This window comes from Odocoileus virginianus, chromosome 27, assembly GCF_023699985.2.
Source record: "Odocoileus virginianus isolate 20LAN1187 ecotype Illinois chromosome 27, Ovbor_1.2, whole genome shotgun sequence".
NCBI classification, from domain to species: Eukaryota; Metazoa; Chordata; class Mammalia; order Artiodactyla; family Cervidae; genus Odocoileus; species Odocoileus virginianus.
The window spans coordinates 12,201,629-12,226,799 of NC_069700.1; the positions used below are offsets into that span (position 1 = coordinate 12,201,629).

Sequence of the window (25,171 nt, forward strand, 5' to 3'; positions counted from 1 at the left end):
GGTATCAGGGTGATGGTGGCTTCATAGGGTGTCTTTGGGAGTTTACCCTCTTCAGTTTTTTGGAAGGATTTGAGAAGGTTCAGTATAGGTTCTTTTTTGTGTGTTTAGTAGACTTCATATGTGAAGCCATCTGGTCCCAGACTTTTGTTTGTATGGAGTTTTAAAATTACAGATTCTATTTCACTTCGTGATTCGTCTGTTCAAATTATGTATTTCTTCTTGATTCAGTTTTGGTGGGTTGTAGGTTTCTAGAAACTTATCCATTTCTTCTAGGTTGTCAAATTTGTTGGCATAGTATTGTTAAATATTTGTTCATGTGATATTGGTTGTTTATGTCCTCTTTTCATTTCTTATTTTGTTTTTCTGGGTTCTCATTTCTTCTCAGCAAATGCAGTGAGAGGTTTGTCAATCTTATTTACCCTTTCAAAGAACTGGCTCTTGGATTTATTGATTTTTTAATTTTTTTTCCTATTGCTTTTTAAATCTATTTCCTATCTGATCTATTTCCTTCCTTCTGCTGACTTTGGGTTTTGTTTGTTCATTCACTAATTCTTTTAGGTGGTAGGTTAGGTTGCTTGAGATTTTTCTTGTTTTTTGAGGAAGGCCTATATCACTGTGAACTTCCCTCTAAGAATTGCTTTTACTGCAACTCATAAATTTTGTACGGTTGTGTTTTCATTGTCACTTATCTCAAGGTATTTTTAAATTTCCTCTTTGATTTCATCACTGACCACTGATATTTTAGTGACATATATTATTAGTCTCCATGTAATCACTATTTTCTTATTTCTTTTCCTGTGGTTAATTTTTAGTTTCATGTCATTGTTAGCAAAGATGCTTGAGATAATTTCTATAATTCTAAATTTGTTGAGGCTTGTTTTCTGCCCTAATATGTGGTCAATCCTAGAGAATGTTCCATGTGCACTTAAATATGTATTCTGGGGATTTTTTGGGGATGTAATGTCCTGAATATATCATTTAAGTCTAACTGTTCTATTGTACTGTTTGGGATCTCTGTTACACTACTGATTTTCAGTCTAGAAGATCTGCCCATTGCTGTGAGTGGGGTGTAAAAATCTCCTACTATTATAGTAGTCCTGTCAATTTCTCCATTTATGTCTGTTAGTATTTATGTAATTGAGTGCATCTATATTGGGTACATATGTGTTGATAAGTGTAAAATCCTCTTCTTGTATTGATCCTTTCATCACTCTATAGTGTCCTTCTTTATCTTTAGGATCTTTGTTTTAAAGTCTATTTTGTTTAAGTATCGCAACCCCTGCTTTCTCGTCATTTCCATTTGCATGAAATGTCTTTTTCCATCCCCTCGCTTTCAATCTATGTGCACCCTTTGCCCTAAAGTGAGTCTCTTGTTGGCTGTTTCTTTTTTATCCAATCTGCCACTCATGTCTTTTGATTGGACCATTTAGTCCATTGACTATGTAACTATTGATAGATATGTATTTATTGCAGCTTTAAACCTTGTTTACCCCTTGATTTTATATTTATTTTTTGTCCCTTTATTTTTCCTTTTGTGGCTTGATGATTTTCGTTTGTATTATACTTACGTTCTCTTCTTTTTGGTTGTTTTCTGAATCTATGTTTTTGATTTGCAGTTACTTTGTTTTTCAGGCATGTGAACCCCTTCCTATATATCTACTTGGTAGTCACATAGGCTCAAACTCATTCTAGGAAATGAAAAAAAAATCTACATTTTCTTACTCTCCTCTCCTGCACTTCATGATTTTGATGTCCTATTTTACATCTTCACATTCATCTTTTTGCTGTTCATTGTGGTTATCATCACTTTCACATAATCTTTTTTAATCTGTGTACTGGCTTATTTGGGCTTCCCAGATGACACTAGTGGTAAAGAACCTACCTGCCAATGCAAGAGACGTAAGAGATGCGGGTTTGATCCCTGGGTGGGAAGATCCCCTGGGAGGAGGGCATGGCAAGCCACTCCAGTATTCTTGCCTGGAGAACTGCAAGGACAGAGGAGCCTGGTGGGCTACAGTCCATGGGGCTGCAAAGAGTCATGCACTCCTGCAGCAACGTAGCACACTCTGGGTTATTCAGGTGACTTGCTTTCCAATTGTGAGGTTCTCTTCCTAATAAATGCTTCCTTCTTTTCTATTTAGAGAAACACTTTCAATATTTCTTTTAGGATAGTTTTAGTCCCATCATTTGCCCCATCACTTCATGGCAAATAGATGGGGAAACAATGGAAACAGTGAGAGACTTTATTTGGGCGGGGAGGCTCCAAAATCACTGCAAGTAGTGACTGCAGCCATGAAATGAAAAGGCGCTTGCTCCTTGGAAGAAAAACTATTACCAACCTAACCAGTATATTAAAAAACAGAGACATTACTTTGCCAACAAAGGTCTGTCTAGTCAAAGCCATGGTTTTTCCATTAGTCATGTATGGATGTGAGAGTTGGACTATGAAGAAAGCTGAGCACCGAAGAATTGATGCTTTTGGACTGTGATGTTGAAGAAGACTCTTGAGAGTCCCTTGGACTGCAAGGAGATCCAACCAGTCCATCCTAAAGGAAATCAGTCCTGAATATTCATTGGAAGGACCGATGCTGAAGCTGAAACTCCAATACTTTGGCCACATGATGCAAAGAACTGATTCACTGGAAAAGACCATGATGCTGGGAAATATTAAAGGTGAGAGGAGAAGGGGATGACAGAGGATGAGATGGCTGGATGGCATCACCGACTCAATGGACATGAGTTTGAGTAGGCTCTGGGAGTTGGTGATGGACAGGGAAGCCTGGCGTGCTGCAGTCCATGGGGCCACAAAGAGTCAGACACGACTGAGCGACTGAACTGAACTACTGCTGTATTCTTTTGGTTTTTGCTTATCCAAGAAATTCTCTCTCCTTCTATTCTAAATTATAATCTTGCTAGGTAGAGTTTCCTAGGCTGTAGATGTTTCCCTTTTGGGGCTTTGAATATATCTTGCCACTTCCTTTCTGGCCTGCAACTGTTTCTGTAGAGAAAGCGGCTGACAGCCTTATGTGAGGGTTCCCTTGTAATTAACTCCTTGTTTTTCTCTTCTGCCTTTAGCATCCTCTCTTTAACATTTGCCATTTTTATTATAATATGTCTTGGTGTAGGTCTGTTTGGGCTTAACTTGTTTGGGACCCTCTGTCCTTCTTGTATCTGGATATGTTTTCTTCTTTAGGTTTGTGAAGTTTTCAGCCATAATTTTTTCAGATATATTCTCAATACCCTTTTCTCTTTCTTCACGTACTGGAATGCCTCTTATGTATAGTTGGGCACACTTTATCCCATAGGTATCTTATATTGCTTGCATTTTAAAAAAATTTTTATTTTATACTGGAGCATCATTGCTTAACCATGTTGTGTTAGTTTAAGGTGTACAGCCAAGTGATTCAATTATACATACACAAGTGTCTTATTATTTCTCAAATTCTTCTCCCATTTAGGGTATTACAGGATATTGAGCAGAGTTCCCTGTGCTATACAGTAGGTCCATATTTATCCATTTTAAATGTGGCAGTGTATACGTGTCAATCTCAAACTCCCAGTATCTCTCTTTCCTTCACCTTCCCATCTGGTAACCATAATTTGTCCTCTAAGTCCGTTTTGTAAATAAGTTGATTTACATAATTTTGCTTTCTTTTTTTTTTTTTCATTTGGCTTTCTGTCTACCGTCCTGAATGGGTGACTTCCAATATTCTATCTTCCAGGTCACTTTTTATTCTTCTGCATTAATCATCCTACTATTCATGGCCTTTAGTTCAGCTTTCATCTTGGCAAATGAATTTTCTAATTTTTCTTGGTTCCTCTTTAGAGTGTCCAGTTTCACTTTACAGTTCCTCTGCATTTCTGTCAGTCGTCTTTCTTAACTCCGTCAGTATCTTCATTATCTCCTTTTCAAAATCGGTGTCTATTAGTCTGAAGAGGTCTGTTTCATTGTTCTTTCAGGGGAATTCTCTTGGTCTTTCAGCTGGGAGTGGCTCTTCTGTTTCTTCATTTTGTTTATATTTCTCTTACTCTGTGAGTTTAGGAGAAACAATTATCTACTGTGGTCTTAGAAAGCTATTTATATGTGGGAATGCCCCTATGTAGCTTGTGAGGGTTTCATATATTTGGTGCAAGGGCTGTTTTTAGTGGGGATGCTTGCCTCCTCTTTTCTTGGCATATGCTGGTCATCTTCCCCTTGAATAGGAGCTATGCAGATGAGGCAACTGGTCCCCTGTCCTGGGGTTCTCAGAGGCAGGGGTAGCTCATGCATGCCCACAGAGCATGTGATGGGGTCAGCAGTAGCTCCTCTCCTGGAGCCTGGGGGGGCGGGTGGTAGGGGTGGCAGCTTGCAATCATTCCTGGAGCTCCTAGCCTAACATAAGTTTAAGGATTAGACAAAGCTCAGGTGGGCTGAGCCTTCTCTCAGCAAACACCCTTCCTCCTGGGCCTCATCACCTCACTCACTGAGCCTGGAACCTTCGCTAAAGATCTTTCGGGGTTGGGGGCTGGATTAGCCACCCCACTACCTCTATGGGCAACTGGGAACGCACAGTCTGCTCCTTTGGGCCGTCACTGCAATAACTGGTACTGGTTTGTTGCAAAGGCAGCATCTAGTTTCAGAACAAGGGCAGGCTTCACTTCACCCAGACAAGAGGCCACTGAGTGGTGATGTTGCTCTCCTGGGTAACCTTCAGGCACCAAGAGATGAGGTGGCTCTGAACTTATAGGAAAACAAGGACACAGCACCAGTCACTGTGCCATTCAGAATGCTGGGATGGCTCCAACCTGCAGCACATGCTCTGGATCTTGTCTTTCTGGTCCCACTGTGAGCTCTTCTAGGGCAGAGAATGGGTCTTCAGCATCTTTTACCTGCATCCTTTATGTGGCCAGACCTGACATTTGATAAATAAGCAAACGCATTAGTTAATGGATGGTGGGGGGTGGTGACGGTGGGTTCAGACTATGTATACTGCCTACCTGAGTGATTATTTCACATAATGTGCTTCCAGAATTCCCTGAAAACACATGCCCTTATTTCAAAAACTAATTCTGAAAAGTGTAAAAGATGTTTCCCAGCACAAAAGTGACTCCATCAAAACTGTCAAACCCAATGATGCATTAAACTAATGCATTCAATCCTTCCTTCATTCAACAAACACTTACTGAATCTTCATTACATGCCAGGCACTATGCCAAGGTCTGGAGACAAGAAGAGAAATAAGATACAGTCTCTCATAAAGCTGGGCATCGATCACTTCTTTATAAACTTCCTATTGTGGTTGTAATGTGTGGCCAGTGTGGAGAAGGGCCGTCTGCCTCAGCCTGCACAGTCCCGGGGGCACATCCACACCTGTTCTGGGACCACCCACCAATTCCTCTTTTCTTCTCCCAATTTCTGCCTTTTTCTCTCTTAGCCTGTCAAAATCTCAGGCTGAAACATTGAGTCTTTGCAACTACTGACTAATGTTTATTTTCTGTACGGTAACCTTAAAAAATTGTTTTTAACTGAAAGATTCTTTAAAGTTTTATAATTTTCAAAAGTTTCACACACATGACTTCATATAATCCCATAATAACCCCTTTTCCACCCTATTGTGTTGACTCTCCCTTCCCTCTCCTCACTGGTCATCACTAGTCTGTTCTCTGTATCTGTGAGTCTGCTGCTTTTCTGTTTTATTCACTAGCTTGTTGTATTTTTTAGGTTCCACGTATAAGGGATATCATTCAATATTTATCTTTCTCTGACTTATTTCACTTCACATAATGCCAAGTCCCTCCACGGTACGACAAATGGCAAAATTTTTCGTTCTTTTTTATGGCTGAGTAGTATTCCATTGTGTATGCATATTCTATATGTATGTGTGTGTACACTGTATCTTCTCTATCCATTCATTTGATAATGGACACTTAGTTTGCTACCATACCTTAGCAATTATATGTAAGGTGGCTAGGAACAAAGGATTGCATGTTTCTTTTTGAATTAGCATTTTGGCATTTTTTTGAATATATATCCAGGAGTGGAATTATTAGATCATATGGTAGTTTTATTTTTAGTCTTTAGAGGAATCTTCATACTGTTTTCCATAGAAGCTTCTCCAATTTACGTTCCTACCAATGGTATATGAGGGCTCCCTTATCTTCAGTTCTTACCAACATTTGTTATTTGTGTTCTTTTTGATGACAGCCATTCTGACTAGCATGAGGTTGATTATCTCACTGTGGTTTTCATTCTCATTTCACTGATGACTAGATCTGGCCTTTAAAAAAAAAAAATCCTAAAATGTATTTCTTTTAAACTTAAAGGTCATCAACTCAACACATATTTATTAAATGTATAATACATTTAGGATAACTCGAAACTCTTTGTTAAGTTACTCCATCATGCCTGACTTTCTGTGATCCCAAGGACTGCAGCACACAAGGCTTCCTTGTCTTTCACTATCTCCTAGATTTTGCTCAAACTCATGTTCATTGAGTCAGTGACGCTATCCAAATATCTCATCCTCTGTCATCCCCTTCTCCTCCTGCCCTCAATCTTCCCCAGCATCAGGGTTTTTTCTAATGAGTCAGTTCTTTGCATCAGGTGGCCAAAATGTTGGAGCTTCACCATTGGTCCTTCCAATGAATATTCAGAGTTGATTTCCTCTAGGATTGACTGGTTGGATATCCTTGCAGTCCAAGGGACTCTCAAGAGTCTTCTCCAGCACTACAGTTTAAAAGCATCAATTCTTCAGCACTCAGTCTTCTTTATGGTCCAACTTTCATGTCCATACATGACTACTGGAAAAAGCATAGCTTTAACTATATGAACCTTTGTTGGCAAAAATGGTGTCTCTGCTTTTTAACACACTGCTTAGGTCTGTCATACCTTTTCGTCCAAGGAGCAAGCGTCTTTTAATTTCATGGCTGCAGTTACCATCTGCAGTGATTTTGGAACCCAAAAGAAGAAAGTCTCTCACTGTTTCCATTGCTTTCCCATCCATTTGCCATGAAGTGATGGGACCAGATGTCATGATCTTCATTTTATGAATGTTGAATTTCTTTTTTCAGGCAAGAAAAAGAAATTTGTTAGAGGGTAAACGAGAGGGTGACTGGCCCTTAAGGAGAAGAATGTTGAGTTTTAAGCCAGTTTTCACTCTCCTCTTTCACTTTCATCAAGAGGCTCTTTAGTTCGATTTTTGGCATAAAGGTGGTGTCATCTGTGTACCTGAGGTTGTTGATATTTCTCCTGGCAATCTTGACTCCAGATTGAGTTCATCTAGCCTGGCATTTCACATGATGTACTCTGCATATAAGTTAAATAAGCAGGGTGACAATATAACAACCTTGACATTCTCCTTTCCCAATTTGGAACCAGTCTGTTGTTCCATGTCTGCTTCTAACTTGCTTCTTGGCCTGCATACAGGTTCCTCAGAAGGCAGGTAAGGTGGTCTGGAATTCCCATCTGTTTAAGAATTTTCCAGTCTGTTGTGATTCATATAGTCAAGGCTTTCGCATAAGCCTTCACAAAGCAGAAGTAACTGTTTTTCTAGTATTCTCTTTTTCTATGATCCAACAGATAGATGTTGGCAATTTGATCCCTGGTTCTTGTCTTTTCTAAATTCAATTTGTACATGTGGAAGTCCTCTGTTCATGTACTGTTGAAGCCTACCTTGAAGGATTTTGAGCATTACTTTACGAGCGTGTGAAATGAGCACAACCGTGTGGTAGTTTCAGCATTCTTTTGCATTGGAATGAAAAATGACCTTTTCTAGTCCTGTGACCACTGCTGAGTTTTCCAAATTTGCTGGCATATTGAGTGCAGCACTTTAACAGAATCGTGTTCTAGGATTTGAAATAACTCAGCTGAAATTCCATCACCTCCACTAACTTTGTTCATAGTGATGCTTCCTAAGGTCCACTTGACTTTACACTCCAGAATATCCTGGCTCTAGGTGAGCAGTCACACCATTGTAGTTATATGGATCATGAAGATCGTTTTGTGTAGTTCTTCTGTGTATTCTTCCCACCTTTTCTTAACATCTTCTGCTTGTGTTAGGTCCATACCATTTCTGTCCTTTACTGTGCCCATCTTTGCATGAAATGTCTCCTTGGTATCTCTAATTTTCTTGAAGAGCCCTCTAGTCTTTCCAGTTCTGTTGTTTTCTTCTGTTTCTTTGCATTGTTCATTTAAGAAGGCTTTCTTATCTCTCCTTTGCCTTTCACTTCTCTTCTTTTCACAGTTATTTGTAAGGCCTCCTCAGACAACCATTTTGCCTTGTTGCATTTCTTTTTCTTGAAGATGGTTATGGTCACTGCCTCCTGTATAATGTTGCGAACCTCTATCCATAGTTCTTCAGGCACTAGATCAGATCTAATCCCTTGAATCTATTTGTCATTTCCACTGTAAAATCACAAAGGATTTGATTTAGGTCATACCTAAAAACTAGGAAATCTGCGGTGATAGAAATAGTCCCCATCTTCTATCTAAATATGGGTCCTAAATTGAAATTTTTTTCTATGGGTAAATGTTCTCGGGGGGAGAAAGGTATGAATCACTCTTCAATGTGTTATCCTTTTATTACTGAGTAAAGCCTCATAGTATCAAAAGTGTGCCCCAGGGCCTAGCAATGTCTGACACAGGCGATCTGTAAGCCTAGACTCCATAGGCTTGACTTTGTTCCATAATGCATAGTTGATTCTGATGGTCACTTAGGGGGCCAGTGGTCCCCACTTGCCCAGGACTCGGGGGCTGGCAGAGTCCCTGCAAAACAGAGTGATGATAAACTCTCCTCTCACCACCAAAGTTTTTCTCTCAGAAATGAAGACACTTAAAATACAGTGAAATCCAGACACAAATCATGTTGCGAGTTCAAGGATTTCATTGTAAGATGGATTATATTCTACACACTCCATGCCAATGGTGATATACACCATTTTTGCTAGTGCACAGATTATGTATTTTGGTCTTGTACCTCAAAATATTCCTGCTGGAGGCAGACTCTGACAGATATTAGGCACCTACCTTTTCCCCCTGCATCCACTAAGATTCCTTTCAGGACACTAAGAAGGGTTGCCAGAAGATTGAAAGTAGTGTTAGTCACTCAGTCATGTCCGACTCTTTGCGACCCCACTGTAGCCCACCAGGCTCCTCTGTGCATGGGATTCTCCAGGCAAGAATACTGGGGTGGGTTGCCATTTCTTTCTCCAGGGGATCTTCCTGATCCAGGGACCAAACCCAGGTCTCCTGCATCGCAGGCGGATTCTTTACCATCTGAGCCACAGGGAAGTCCCAGAAGGTTACCTGGTTAAATTGGGGTGAGCCTCCTACCCTGGCCCAAATGTGCTACTTCTTAACTTCCACTGTCTCATGTCAGGACTAGAGCTTAGGTTCTGAGCAGCACAGGGCCACCCTGACTCTTTAAGGGACAAGAACATCATTTCACGTTTCATTGTCCAAAGAGAAGCACCAGCATGGGAAGATCCCATGGCCAGCAGCCTTCCTGGGACCACCGTGAATTCCAATCTTAGCTCAACCAGGAAGTCTGTGACTGTGGGGCAGTTAGCAACCATCTTCCTGACTCTCTTTCCTCATCTGTAAAAGGAAGTTAATCCTATCTGCACTTAGGGGGATGAAGATCAGAAATCCAACCAAAAACCAAAACCATCCAAGCACCTGACATAAAGTATAAATTGAGCACACCATGCTCAAATTTTAAGCAAGTAAGACCTTTAAGTTTGTACACATTTGTTAACACACACAAAATGCACACATGTGCTTCAGAATGGCAAGATGCTACTGACACAATAAGCAATGCTTTTCAGAAATATTTCCTTTATATAGAAACACAGTATTCATTTAGTAAGAAACTAACTTTTTACTCTCTTATTTGAACAAGTCCTCTCCTCCCAAGGTTTTTGATTGAAAATACAACACGATAGCATATTTTATTGTCATTATTGTTATTTTCCATAGCATTTAATACCACATTTCCTTTTCCCACATAGAATATCACCCCATAGAAGTTTCCCAAAGGAGCCACAGCACATTCATGACAAAGGCAGGAAAGAAAACCGTTTTTCAATTTCCGCTTTCAGGCAGGATGATTCAACTCAAATAATGTCAAATTTAATCAGCTATGAAACTGAAAAATGGAAACCAGCCCAAGTGAACACCATGGCCATGATCATGAACACTCCCAAGATGTGAGGGAAGAGAAGAGAAATGTCTGCCTCTTCTTCCCAAACTTCAATGTAACTTTATTTTTTAAAAAATTATAAAAAGGTATCCTCCTGCCTTCATAGTGTGAAATTTGGGTGTTTTCTCAGGACCACGTGTGGGCAAGTGGAAGGCATGTACTTGTGCAATGGGGAACAGTAACCCCTCTGAGACCTCTTTGTACCTGGACAGGAGACTTGCTGATTTTCAATCTTGGCTCATTGCAGAAGAAAGAAGGGTTACATCCCTCGTTGGGGGGGTGGGGACACAGCCGCCTTCAGGGCACATGCCTGACTTCAAGTCCATACAGGTGTCCATCCACGGTTGGTGATCTTGGCTCATCGACTTTTCAGTATTCTGTAGGCCTCCCTTCACACAGTCCCTCCCCGGAAGTCTTCTGAGTGTAGTTAATGTGTTTGAGAACAGTAATGTCACCAGTCAAAGGACTGGGGGCTTCCCAAGGCACAGCCATCTTGGGTGTATTATGGAAGACAAGTCATCTCAGCTTCCCCTTCTCACTTTAGGAGCAGACACTCAGGTTTCCAATATTCAGATTTCAGGGGCTGGAGATCATGCCAGAGAAACAAAAGCCCAGATGCCCAGAATGCACTGTCTCTGCACGTTCTGGCACTTTCCCCACATACCTCCATGCCACTCAAATGTCCTATAAAATATTAAATCAACTGGGCATGGCTGATTTAATGGTACAAAAAGGCTTACAAAAATACTCCCTGCACATGAAAAACAAAAACAAGAAAAAAAAATGCATGTAAACATCGCCTCTAAGTCACTGGAGAACTCTGGAGTCTTTGTCCAATGATTTGCAGTCTTGAGTGTTCAGCATTTTTTTTTTTTTTTTTTGGTGGAGGTATCAATCCATTTTTTTCTTATTAACAGAGTTCAGAGTCTGAGGCCGCCTTTGATTATGAGCTTGTGATTTGATTGGCAGGAATAGAATGATCAGGAGACTGATGATGTGTAAGTAAAAGTACATAGACCTAGGAAGAAACATACACACTGTATTTCAAATGAGGATATACAAGGGAAATGTCACATGAAGCAAGTACATCATCCTTTGGCACCAGCAGACCTAACCACCCTCGGGCTTGCCTTGATCTACTCCATAGATAACTCCCTGCAGTGGGTGAGTGGGCCAAGGATGGACCAAAACCTCAGAGTTGGGCAGAGCAAACCAACCAGCCTATCTGCAGACAGACACATGGTACTATCCCACTGATGTTATAAGCAGATCAAGAGCATTAACCCCACAGCTAGAAACTCACCATATTAAAAGTATAAGGGTGCATGGAATTCAAATTCAAGCCTTACCCTATATTCCCCAAACACAAAAGCAACTGACACTTTAGCCAATGGGCTCCACTAAGTGTCAAGGGTTCTTGTAGACATGAGCCCCAAGAGTCCAGATTTCAAAAGCCTACCCCATGACTCAATAATTTTCATCCAAACTAGAACATATTTTGCTTTTGAGGTTTGTGGACTTACAGCCTAAGTGTGGTACTGGGCACAGTATAGATGTTCAGTAAATCTGTACACATCAATGAATGAAGTAATTAGGAACAGCTTTTATATGATTGCTATATATTCCTTTGGAAAAACTGAACTTAGAGCTTCTCCAATGCTTTTTGAAAAGCAGAAGAAAATAATGTTAAGGGGTCTTTACATCTCATTCCCCAGCTTCTGTGATCATAAGGTCAGGTCTACAGAATAGTCAAGAGCTCCAGCAGAAGCAAGCATACCTTTTCTTCTTTCAGTAAGTATGTACTGAGCGTGTGCACACGCCGCTGCTCAGTCATCCTTGTGACCCCAGGGACTGTAGCCCACCAGGCTCCTCTGTCCATGGAGTTTTTCAGGCAAGAATACTGGAGTGGGTTGCCATTTCCTCCTCCAGGGATCTTCCCGACCCAGGAATCAAACCCATACCTCCTACATCACAGGGGATTCTTTACCACTGAGCCACCTAGGAAGCCCACCTAGAATGTAGGAAGGATTAAACTGGAATCTACAAAAAGACAAAGACTACACCCCTTCTTTTGGGAATGGAAAAGACCAGTGCAGACAAAGTAGTAGCAATTTAGCCAGCAGAGGGGTGAAGAACCACAGGTGAGTGGTCATCTGATTTACTATTTAAACCAGGACATTATTGAGCGTGAAAAACAGCTCTGCAAGTATAGACTGGGATTCTCATAGGCACATCCAAAGCATAGGGAATTCCAGCTTCCAAAGCTGCTCTCCTAAAACAGACTTTGTTTTTGCCTTTTGCCTGAATCATTTACATGTGATCAAATCTACCCTGGAGCAGTTATGTTAGATTACAATCAAATATTCTGGAAGTCAAGGGGTTAAAAATTTTCTTTTCAACCTCCCAGGAAGGTTTAGTAACCTATTCTGACACTCCATACTTCTCTCCAGTGTTAAAGAACCCTTCATCTTTTTTTATTATGGAAGAACTCAGTTAACATTTATATAGTGTTCTAGCACTAAAGTAAGTATCCAGATATACAGATGAATAGGGCATAGTTCTACTCTCATGGAGTCTGCTATCTACAAAAACTCCTACACAAATTCTAACATTCTTATACACTGAATTTAGTAAGCGTTATCTAGTTAAAGACAACGTAGGAGACTTTGCTTTTGAAAATGGTTTCAGGGAAGTGTTCTGCTCTAGTCTAAATATTTCTGTCCTCCTCGAATACATACGTTGAAACCCTGATTTCCAATGTGATGGTATTGGAAGAAGTAGCCTTAGGAGTGATTTGGTTTAGAAGAGGCCATGAGGGTGGGATCCCCAGGACAGTATTAGTGCGTTTATTAGAAAATAACGGGAAATCAGAGTGTGAGCTATCTCTCTGTCCTTCTCACTGTCCCTCAACTCATCTTTTTCTCTGTCCCTGCCTCCATCAGTCTCTCTCTGCTATGTGAGGACACAGCAAGAAGGCAGACTTCTGCAAGCCTGAAAGAGCTCTCATTGGAAACCAAATCTGCTGGCACCTTGATCTTGACCTTCCCAACTTCCACCACTGCAAAGGAAAAAAAAAAAAAAAACAAAAAACAGTCTGTTGTTTAAGTCACCCAGCCTATAGAATTTAGTCACAGAAGCCTGAACGAAGACAATTTCATTCTTTTTCTTCTTTTATTGTATTATAGTTGATTTACAATGTGTTAGTTTCAAATGTGTGAAAAAGTGATTCAGTTATACATATATTCATTCTTATTCTGTCCTTATATAGCTTATCAGAGAATATTGTGTAGAGTTCCTTGTGCCAAACAGCAGGTCCTGGTTGGTTACCTATCTTATATATAGTAGTGTGTGTATGTTAACCCCAAGCCCCTGATTTATCCTCCATACCCCCACATTTCCCCTCTGGTAACCATAAGTGTGTTTTCAGTATCTGTAAGTCTATTTTGACTTCATAATAAGTCCATGAGTTCATTTGTATCATTTTTTAAAAATCAGATTCCACATGTGGGTGATATGGTATTTGCCTTCGTCTGGCTTATTTCAGTTAGTATGACAATCTCTAGGTCTATCCATGTCACTGCAAATGGCATTATTCCATCCTCTTTATGGTTGAGTAATGTGCTTAGTTGCTCGTCATGTCTGACTCTCTGCAACCCCGTGGACTATAGTCCACCAGGCTCCTCTGTCCATGGGGATTCTCCAGGCAAGAACACTGGAGTGGGCTGTCATGCCCTCCTCCAGGGGACCAACTGTATATATATATATACACCACATCATCTTTATCCATTCATCTGTTGATGGACATTTAGGTTGCTTCCGTGTCTTGGCTATTGTAAACAGTGCTGCAATACATATTAGGGTTCCTTCCTCTGCAATTTTTTGGAAGAGTTTCAGAGGATTGGTGTTAACTCCTCTCTAAATATTTGATAGAGTTTGCCTGTGAAGTCATCTGGTCCTGAACTTTTATTTGTTGGAAGATTTTTAATCAGTTTCAACTTTAGCACCTGAAATTGAACAGGTCTGTTCTATTTCTTCCTGGTTCAGTCTTGGAAGGTTGTACCTTTCTAAGAATTTAGCCATTTCTTCTAGGTTGTCCATGGCATATAGTTGTTTTTAGTAGTCTTTTAAGATCCTTTATATTTCTGTGGTGTCAGTTTAACTTCTTTTTCATTACTGATTTTATTGATTTGAGTTCTCTCCCTTTTATTCTTGATGAGTCTGGCCAACATTTATCAATCTTGTCTACATTCTTAAAAAAGCTTTTAGTTAGAGATGAATAATGGAAAAAATCTACTTCTGCTCTGATCTATTTCTTTCCTTCTACTAACTTTGAATTTCGTTTGTCTTTCTTTCCTTAGCTTTAGGCCTCAGGATCGTAGCTTCTCTTGCTTCACATGTCTGCCCTCTAGTGGCTGACATTGGTCCTGAGGTTTGTGCAGGTTTCCTTGTGGCTGGGACTGGTGCCTGCCCACCAGGAGGTGGGTCTTGTCATTCAGGTGGTCAGGATCTTGTCAGTTCAGTTCAGTTGTGTGCGACTCTTTGTGACCCCGTGGACGGCAGCACGCCAGGCTTCCATGTCCATCAGGTCAGGGATGCCATACAACTCATCATTGCATGGCATCCTCTGGCATCCCCTTCTCCTCCTGCCTTCAATCCTTCCCAGCATCAGGGTCTTTCCCAATGAGTCAATTCTTCGCATCAGGTGGCCAAAGTACTGGAGCTTCAGCTTCAACATCAGTCCTTCCAATGAATATTCAGGACTGATTTCCTTTAGGATGGACTGGTTGGATCTCCTTGAAGTCCAAGGGACTCTCAGGAGTCTTCTCTAGCACTACAGTTTAAAAGTATCAGTTCTTTAGTGCTCAGCTTTCTTTATAGTCCAACTCTCACATCCATACATGACTACTGGAAAAACCATAGCTTTGACTATGTGGACCTTTGTTAGCAAAGTGATGTCTCTGCTTTTTAATATGCTGTCTAGGTTAGTCATAGCTTTTCTTCCAAGGAGTGAGTGTCTTAATTTCATGGCTGCAGTCACCATCTGCAGTGATTTTGGAGCCAAAGACAATAAAGTCTGTTACTGTTTCCATTGTTTCCCCATCTATTTGCCATGAAGTGATGGGACCAGATGCCATGATCTTCGTTTTTTGAATGCTGAGTTTTAAGCCAGCTTTTTCAGTCTCCACTTTCACTTTCATCAACAGGCTGTTTAGTTCCTCCTTGCTTTCTGCCATAAGTGGTATCATCTGCATATCTGAGGTTATTGATATTTCTCCCAGCAACCTAGATTCCAGCTTGTAGTTCACCCAGCCTGGTATTTCACATGATGTCCCCTGATCGAAGTTAAATAAGCAGGGTGACAATATAAAGTCTTGACATGCTCCTCTCCCAGTTGGGAACCAGTCTGTTGTTCCACGTCTGGTTCTAACCATTGCTTCTTGACCTGCACACAGGTTTCTCAGGAGGCAGGTCAGGTGTTCTGGCATTGGTCAGGATTGTGTCAAGGGGTGTCTTTAGAGGTGGTTTTGTGGCTGAGACGGTAAAGAATCTGCCTGCAGTTCAGGAGACTGGGGTTACATCCCTGGGTCATGAAGATCCCCTGGACAAGGGAATGGCCACCCACTCCAGTATTGTTGCCTGGAGAATCCCATGGACAGAGCAACTCTAACCTTGGCGGGCTACAGTCCATGGACTTACAAAGAGTCGGACAACTAAGCGACTAACACAAGGACCAGGTGACCTCTGGGTGGGGCTGTGTTCCTGCGGATTGTTCCGTCTGAGGCATTCCAGCACTGGAGCTGTAGGCTGTTGGTTAGAGCCGGTCTTGATGCAAAAATGGCTGCCACCACTGTCCTTACCCCTCCCCCAATGGGCCCCAGCCAACCCCTGTCTCCACAGCAGATCCTCCAGGACCCATAGGTCCAGCCCCAGCCCCTATGGAGTTGACGACTCTGGGCTGGCTCCCAGTGTGTACAAAACCCTGTCTGTGCCCTTCAAGAGTGGACTCTGTCTCGCCCAGTCCTGTACTCAAGCCCCGCTGACCTCCAAGGCCAGATGCTCTGGGGTCCCTCCTCTATGCTGGGGAGCGTGATGTGGGGCTCAGGACCCGATCTTGTGAGAGAACCGCTGTGATTTCATTCTTTTCCAGTCTATGGGCTGCCCTCCTGGTGGAGAGAGGATTTGACTGTGCTGTGAAAGCACCCCTCCTACCGTCTTGTGTGGCTTCTTTTTTCTCTTTGAATATATAATATCATTTGGGGTAGGCTCCAGTCTTTTTGGTCGATGGCTGTTCAGCACTTAGGTGTGAGTTTTGTGATTTCCTGAGAGGAAGTGAGCTCAAATCCTTCTACTCTGCCATGTTTTTGGAAACACAAGTTCTTTCATAATACATTCAGATGTTCACTGGGTCTCACAACTACAAGGGAAAAAAGTAGACTAAGAAATTTAAAGCAGGATTTTTAGTCACTACAGATTGAAAAGTGACAAGACAGAAAAACAAAGCCCGTCTGACACTTAAATGTCAATCAAGGAAGGGTACCCTGAGAAGTGGATTTGCATACGACTGCCAATCATCTCCAGTTACTGAAATTACCCACTAGAGAGGAACAGATCTGGCCAGACCCATCTCCATTAATTTCTTCGGCCAGATTCAGAGAGTCTCCTAAGAGTTTCTGAAAAAGAATTGTTTTAAAAACACTTCTGAGAGGCAATCTATAATAGCCATTGGCAACAGGCATGCAGCTGTTAAAATTCAAATTAATTAAAATTAGATTAAGTTGAAAACTGTTTCTCAGTCACACTAGACACATTTCAAAAGCTCAGTGGCCACATGTGCTGACGGCCAACCTACTGGATGGCATTTCCATCACTGTAGAAGCTTCTCCTGGAGAGAGCTGACCTAGGTAGGGATTTAAATAGTATACATAAGCAGAGAGGAAAACAACACACCACTTAGGCTGAAATACTTGAAACTGACAAAGTGACACAAATGTCAATTTCACTCTAAACAGAGGTCTGTGTGAGTTTTAAGTAAATTAGATTGTTTTTAAAAACAAATGGAAATCTCCTGAGAGTGATCTGGACTGATAATGATTTCTTTCCCTAAAGCTCCTGCCTAAATGCAGAATTTAGCATACTTAGTTGGTTAAATGCATGTGATCACAAACAAATCACCACTGGTGTGTGACTCCCAAGTGATAACATTCTTCCAAAGTATTTGTCTTATAGAAATTTTTAGTGACTGCACTCCTGCTCTTGCTGTTTAAAAGAAAACAAACTTTGCAAGTGAAACTTGGGTTTTGCTGTGTGACATCTGTTAAATTACTCACCCTCTCTGAGCCTCCATGGCCATAAATAATAAACAGGGATAGTGACACCTACCATTCTCTCTCCTCAGCTCACTGCTCGACCTTGGATTGGTTCTACAGTCGCCCCACGCTCATGTTTTTCTCAGGGTTTCTTCCTCTTACAGTGGAGCCTATCTGTGCTGCTCCCAGGGTTTGCAGCCTCCAGGAAAGAAAGCTCAATGCTGCTTTCTCTCAAGAGTCGGATTCCTGTTACATGCACCATGTACATGGTACAAAATCTTTGTACCATTCATTCAAGGGTCTGATCTTCGTGGGTATTTATAAATCTGTCGATTATTTCCTATCACTTAGAAGTGATCAAGCTATCTCCTCCATGGACGAAGGAATGAGTTCTATCTTCTTCTGCTCACCATCCCAGTCCCAGCTTCTAGAGCGGTGCCTAGCATGCCGTGCTGTGCCAAGTTGCTGTGGCTGTGCAAACCTATGGCCTCAGCCTGCCAGGCTCTTCTGTCCATGGGGTTCTCCAGGCAAGAATACTGAAGTGAGCTGCCCTTCTTCAGAGCATCTTTCAGACCCAGGGATCGATTAAATGATATTGAGTTAAATACAGGCACTTCTGCTATAATATGACACACATATTCCTGGAAAAATAATATTGCATCTAGCAATATCATGTACTTAAAATACCAGGGCTGGGGTGGGGATGTTTCGCCTCTCCAGTTCCTGTTTCTTTATCTGCATAGTGACTTAGATTTTCCAAACACTGGGGGAACCCTCAGCCATCTGATTGAGGAATGCAAATCAATGTGTCTCAACGCCTGTTAATAAAAAAAAAAAAAACACCTGTTTAACATAACTCCTTGTTCATTTCACGGTTCCACTTCTTTATAAAAGGTCGTCTCCTCAGGAGCAGCTCTCTCCTCTTTCCGCTCTCCAGAGAAAAGGGGCAAAAGGACTGAGGGTTACAAGTTACAAGCAGACACCTCAAAACCTATGAGACTTTTTGTAACCAGATCACTAACAAAGACAATTAGCACCTAAGCCCAGGAGGACAGCTCAGCTGGACTTAAAGGCTGCTTCAGAGAGTGTTAAAATGTACAAGATAATAAAGGGCAAATGCTGGCTGGAGGGTACTGGGAAAGGGAAAGGAAAATGGAGCTGTGAGCTTGTAGCGCTGCTCGGAGGGAGAGGGCATAGACGGTAAAACCAAGATGGTGCAGCCTCGGGGGGGGCACGTACCTCTGGGAACAGGGAGCCTCGTACAGGCGCGACAGCTCATGGCTCCTATCTCTGCAGCAGCTGAACTGAGGGGTTTTTTGGCTGAAGATTATAATTCTTTTTCCACTAATCTGGCATCCCTTGTCTAGATAAAGCTGTATATAAACCAGTTCAACTTCCATGTTATCTGGACATTAACTCCTATGACCTAACTGGAATTATAGAAACAGACTTCAACCTGAAAAGGAAAAAAAAAAAAATCCTACCTCTAGACTCTGATACCTATACTGAGCAGTGAGAGTATCTTTGATCACTCCTAACCAGTGTATCCAGTCTCTGATGTACAGTAAGGCACGTTTGCATGTCTACTTCCAAGCCACTTTTCTGACTGTAGCTATGGCCCAAACAACCTACAGAAGTCCCTGCAAATCAGTAAACAATACAAGTCAGTATTTACCGAGCACAGACTACAGCGTCCAACACTGGGCTGGGTTCTTTGTATGTCTGCCTCATTCAATCCTGAATGAGATGTTTTGAGATGAATTCTATTCTTACTTTCATTTTACAGTTGAGAAAACACAGGTAAAAGAGGTTAATAACTTGCCAGAGGTCACACAACCATTTCTCTGAGAGTAGAGAAATATGACTAATTCAACAGAGGAGTGAAACAATAAAAGTAATCAAGAGGAGGTTTGCGGTTCAGCTGGAGGGCTGGTGTTTGAATACAAGGGCCTGACACCTTTTCCCTAAAGGCCTCGTCTGTGGGGTGAATCCAGCTCCTGCCTGCTTCTGTCCCTCTTGGGGTGCCCCAAGGCCTCCAAAAGAGCCTAACCCCAGGAAAAAGAGGTAAGGGCAGTGAACTCACCCTCTGAGCTCGTAATCCAGACACATCCCGTAGGGATTCACTACCATAAGCATCCCTTACTTATATTAGGAATGGCTCAAGGGGCACTCTGCTCCATCTGCGTTACCATTTGTTGGCATCCTTCCTCCTAAAGCCTTCTCTAGACATTTTCCCTTCGAGACTGTACATAGAAACTGTCAGTACTGGCTGATTCAGTTTACCAGCTCCTAAGTCAAACACCGAGGTTACCAGACGAGTTTTCTACAGAGCAGTCGGGAACAAGGGAAACTTACTTGTACAAGCTGATGGTGGGTTCCACAGCCAGCATAACGAAGGGGGCCACCGTGTAAGAGACGGCCAGCTGAGTAGCAGCCCAGGTGACTATGTCATAAGCAACCTTGAGGGCTTTTGAAGAAAGGAAGTAATGTCTGTAGTTTTTCCTCACCTGCTCGCCAAGGAAGTCGTGGGGGGCGGGGTGCAAAAAATAAACACTTTTATTCCATGCATGCAGGTAGTTCACCTCAGGAACACAGGAGATAAAAACTACCAAACCATCTGGGTTCTATTTTCAACCAAAAATACCATTATAGTTTTTCTTGTTATTTTTAAAAAGTACACATCCATTCACTGTGGAAAAATGTTTAAAGAACTAAGCAGTCAGATTTTTTTTTAACATCTCCCAGAGAAAAGCATTGTTGAAAAATGTTTTCAAGTCTCTCTTCTATTCATACATATTCATACTTATATTTCCAATGGCATCACTAGATGGTTAGCCTGTTTTTTCACTTAGCAACATAGCATGAACTTTTTTCTATGTCAGTAAATACTAATCTGACACAATTTTAATTATGGGAAACTTTGTAACACTGTCTTTCTTACTTGAATAATGGTGATAATATAATAGTGTCATAATGAGAGCTACCATTTATTGAGTGCTTACAGCGTGCCAAGCCTGTGCAAATTCTTTATGGGTATCATCTTTGATTCTCCCAACAAATCTATCATGTAAGCATCATTATGCCCATTTTACAGACAAGGAAACAAAACTCTTCGAGATGAAAAATGCTGGGTGTCAAAGGATTTGTAGGTCTTTGGACACAGAGTTGTTTCCAGAAAGACACCCGATTTCCAGATGCCAGAACCAAAGACAGAGTTGAAACAATGGCTGGTTTAAAGGCAGGTCAGCCCCAAAGCAGGAAAGGCATCCCAGGGCTGCCTAGGAGGGTAAGGACTCTTCCTTGGCTCTAAGATCCTCTAGACAGAGGCTGGAGGTCCATCCATGGGCAGTACTGAGAAGCATGTAAGAGATTTTATTAAGACTGTAGCCCAGCCAGGCTCCTCTGTCCATGGGATTTCCCAGGCAACAATACTGAACTGGGTTGCTATGAAACTTTAAACTGTGCTAATCAGAATAATCAATTACCTATGTTCACACAACAAACATTTATATAAATAAAATATTGGGTCAGCTAAAAAGTTTCATACAAATTTTTCTACAAGTGCTTAAGGAGAAACACGAGTGAACTTTTTGGCCAACCTGATAAAAACTCCATGGGTGAAGAACTCTTGTTCACTGCAGTAGCCCAGCACCTACTAACATATAAAAGGGCTCCTGAAATATTAACTGAACAGATGAATTCAACAGTGAGTCAGCAGCTAAAAGAAATGGGAAAGAAATCCTACTCTACCCACTTTCTCCACTGAACAAACAGGAAGATGTGATGCATTTATATGAGCTGTTTCCCGTTTATAATAGATGTTATGTCTCTATACTCAGCGGCAGACCAGGAATAGGGACCATACCCTTTCTGTTCTTCATTTTTTCCTCCAGTAACCATCACAGCACTTGGCATGTAGGAGGCACTCAATAAACATATTTTTAAAAAGTGAAAGAATCAATGAATAGCTTTGTTAGGGCTCCTAAACCCACATCTAAAATACCAGCTCAACAAATCTCATTGAAAGTTCTTGGTACCTGAATCAGTATCAAGTACTGAAATGAAATAAAATGCAAAGCTCTGTATCTGACAGAATACACAGACTTGTAATTACTTTTGTACATGTTCACCTCATTTTTGAGGACAGTCATTTTTTTAAAAAATTCTGTCATTGTTCTTGCTCTGCACCCAGCAAATCATAGGAACAGTCTAGGACAAACTGAAGGCTACTCCTAAAACCTAGAGAACTGAATTTATAAAACTCACAAAGGACTTTACACAAACTTAATTTAATTGGATTAAACATGAGAGATTAGAGAAATCTTTAAGAGAACAGTTCCTGTGGCTGCAATTTTTACAGTTGCTCAGAGATCAAATTATTTTTATGTGTAGGATTATGAAGAGACATTATGTATAGTATAAGCAAAACAAAGTTTTATGGAATCTCCATGAATGAATAATGATGCGATGCTATGCATGCTAAGTCGCTTCAGTCATGTCCGACTCTGTGTGACCCTGTGGACAGCAGCCCACCAGGCTCCTCTGTCCACGGGATTCTCTGGGCAAGAACACTGGAGTGGGCTGTCATTTCCCCCTCCTCTATGGATAATGTTAGTCACCTGTAATTAGTAGCATTTAATGATTAAAAATATTTTCATCTCTTAAGGTACTAAACATTGTTCCTAAGAGTCCTCTAGTTTTGCAAACACTCCCTGTAAGTAATATGAAAATAAAACAGTTAACCATTTTATGACCATAAGTTCCTATATACTGAAATATTTCTCTAATGGGAAGCCTTCTGTTGATTTCTCAAAACATCACTCCCACCATGGTCCCCAACCTGCTGGGACCTAAAAGACAACACACACACAGGCATCTGATTACTAAGGAGAACACCCCATAACCGAAGGAAGCTTACCGTTCTGGCTGCTAGAGTGACAAGGATTCCAGTTAAGAAAGTGAAGTAGTACCCAGGGTAGACACCGTGCCATAATGCAGACAGGATGAAGGTCAGCACTGTGGGGTACCAGGGAACCCGCTCGTAGCACACGCTGGAGACAAGAAGGTACAATGAGCCTCAGGTCAGACATATCAGGAATTTTCACGACACCTGCATCTGTTTGGATCCAATCATGCAGAGATCACTTGATGATCCATTGATGGCAATTCTGCCTAACCCTCGTCAGCGACTTGCAGTGTAGTCCAAGCAGCCTTGAACTCTAGTTTTCTTAAACACTAAGAGTCGTGTCTGACTCTCTTGTGACCCCAAGGACTATAGCCCGCCAAGCTCCTTTATCCATGGGATTTCCCAGGAAAGAATACTGGAGTGGGTTGCCATTTCCTTCTCGAGGGGATCTTGCAGACTGGAAAGTGCCATTGGCTTTAAAAACTTTTAGAACCAGATAAGTGTCCTCATTTAGTGGAAATAATTTACTTTCCACACTGGGCCCAATGCCACCTCCAACAACAACAACAAAATACTGCAGACTTTTCAGGTCTCGGTGTCCATCGGATTCCAATCCATGAATTTGCCTTCAAGAGTGAGGGCGTTATGAGAATCCAGGAACTGCCAGGAAATACCCTGGAGAGCTCCGGCTTCCTGGTAGTTTGTTAAAATGAAGTGACAGGGGACTTCCTCCCAAATCCAGTCTAAAGATTGACAGTGGTACCCTGGGGAGCAACTTTATGGCTTCCTAAATGAGACAGCCCAGATGAAAAATAAATCCCAACAGTCAAAAGTAACAGAGTTAAAACCAAAGGATCATGGCTTTCTCTTTATGGGAAGAGAGGGAATGCATTTGAGGAAAGAAACAAGGATGGAATTCCACGTGTGATATTTCTTCTTAAACGAGCGGTACTTTTCATGGATGTTTATTTCTTACCTCTCTGTATCTTCATGTATGAATGAAATATTCCGTTTTCTAAAATGACTTTTAAAAAAATTTATTTTTTATATCTGTTCACATAAAAAATGTTTATGGAGAACAAGCTCCTAGCAGAGACTATAGGATTCTCAATACATTGGGGTCATTCAATACACAGAAATAGAGGTTTATGCTAAAATGATTCACAAAATTAATAGCAATACCTTAAGGGCAAATTTTCAAAACGTGCATGTTTAGATTAATTGCATGAGTTTACTCTGGTAGAACTGTTATACACTGTCTCTGACCCCAATGTTTTAACAAGATGAAAAATGCTACTTATCAAAAACAGTAGAACTGACAGTTTAATATTTTTATACTCTCTCTGCACTAATAGGAATATTCATGAGCTAGTGTCTGTTGCTTCGAGGATAGCATGTCATTAGTCCCATAAGCAGTAATATTTCTAATTTTGGAATGGGTGGAAAAACAAAAAGACAGAGAAATACCAAAAATAGAAAGTTAAAAAGCATCAACATGTGGGGGGTACCATAAAGTTTTCAATGCTATAGATAAAATACACAGCAGTCTTCCGTGACGTGATGCTGACACTGCCCCTCCTTGACATCTGAGCAATGGACTCTCCTCTAGGTAAGCAGCAGCGTATCACAGAGGTTAAGAGCCTGGCTCTGGAGATGTCCTGGGCTCATGCTTATTACTCCTTAGCTGTGTGACTTTGGGCAAGTTACACAAACCCTCTGTGCCTCACTTTCCTCATCTGTAAAATGGAGATAAGAAGTACCAACACTTCATGGGACTGCCATGAGGATTAAATGAGTACCTGGTACACAGGAATGGCATTAGCAAGTATTTGGTACAGTGAAATAAATATACTACATTGTGACCTTCTCAAATTATTCCTGCTTTTTTGTTGACACAGCATAGATGTTAAAACCAAACAAAAGTGCCAGCTGACACGACCCAGCAGACTAAGGCTGTTCATCTAATGCTGCCCATCTAAACATATCCCAGTGCCATGAGTAACAAGGTCATTTTGGTTTTCCTTACCGCTTTAGCCAAGTAGCTGTCTGAATATTCCAGTTCTCTACATACATTTTGAAACTTGTGGCAGTCTAGAAAGGAGAAAATAACACCTATCATTAGCTTTAAATATCCCCAGAAACGGAAAGTCCTCCCCAGAATTTCCCTGGCGGCAGGCTAGATGTGCTATTTCCACGGTGGCTGACTCAGGGGCAGCTCAGCTGCTCCAGTGTACACAGTCAGACTTTATGGGCTTCACAAGATTTCCTTTGCAACTAAAACTTGGCTCGCAGAGTCTCAATTTCTCTCAAAATCTATTTTCAAATTATAGGATGACCGAAAGAATGTTTTGTGGGTTTTCCTTCCATTCTGGTTAAACACAAAACCCAAGTCATCTGAATTTTAAAACTAAACCCTCTAAAATGGGATTTGCCACAGGAAAAGCTTCATCCTGTGAATTTAGGGCCCTTCCGGAGACACCTTGAATTCAATTCTCATCGTTTCACTCTGGGGCCAGCTGTAAACTAGGTCAGTCTGGTGCAGTTATTCTGCAAAGAGCTACACAGGTTCAAATGCTTCCAATTGTATCTAGAATAGTAAGGAGATTTCACGCATGAAGGAGTCACAATACAGAAAAGAAAACAAGAAAATATCACCCCGCCGGCATGACGCAGGTAGGTCAACCATGCAGAAAGATTCCAAAATAAGTCATAAATTGGGTTTCCTAATTCCAAAAAAAAAAAAAATTAATAAAGGCTGGGTGTAGAAAGCACATAGCAAA

At 41.3% G+C, this 25,171-nt stretch overlaps 1 protein-coding gene across 2 annotated transcripts in view; it reads right to left on the bottom strand.

Annotated features, from left to right (window-relative positions):
• Positions 1–9,894: 9,894 nt before the first annotated feature.
• The window catches only part of MBOAT1 (membrane bound O-acyltransferase domain containing 1), a 107,965-nt gene continuing 92,688 nt past the window's right edge, over positions 9,895–25,171 (bottom strand). For both annotated transcript variants that reach the window (XM_070456200.1, XM_070456201.1), the window contains exons 10-13: positions 24,418–24,482; positions 22,404–22,536; positions 19,841–19,992; positions 9,895–11,196 (exon numbers count right to left, since the gene is read on the bottom strand). In XM_070456200.1, coding sequence (XP_070312301.1) covers positions 11,070–11,196; positions 19,841–19,992; positions 22,404–22,536; positions 24,418–24,482 — 477 coding nt within the window. In that variant the 3' untranslated portion in view covers positions 9,895–11,069. The remainder of the gene's footprint in view (positions 11,197–19,840; positions 19,993–22,403; positions 22,537–24,417; positions 24,483–25,171) is intronic.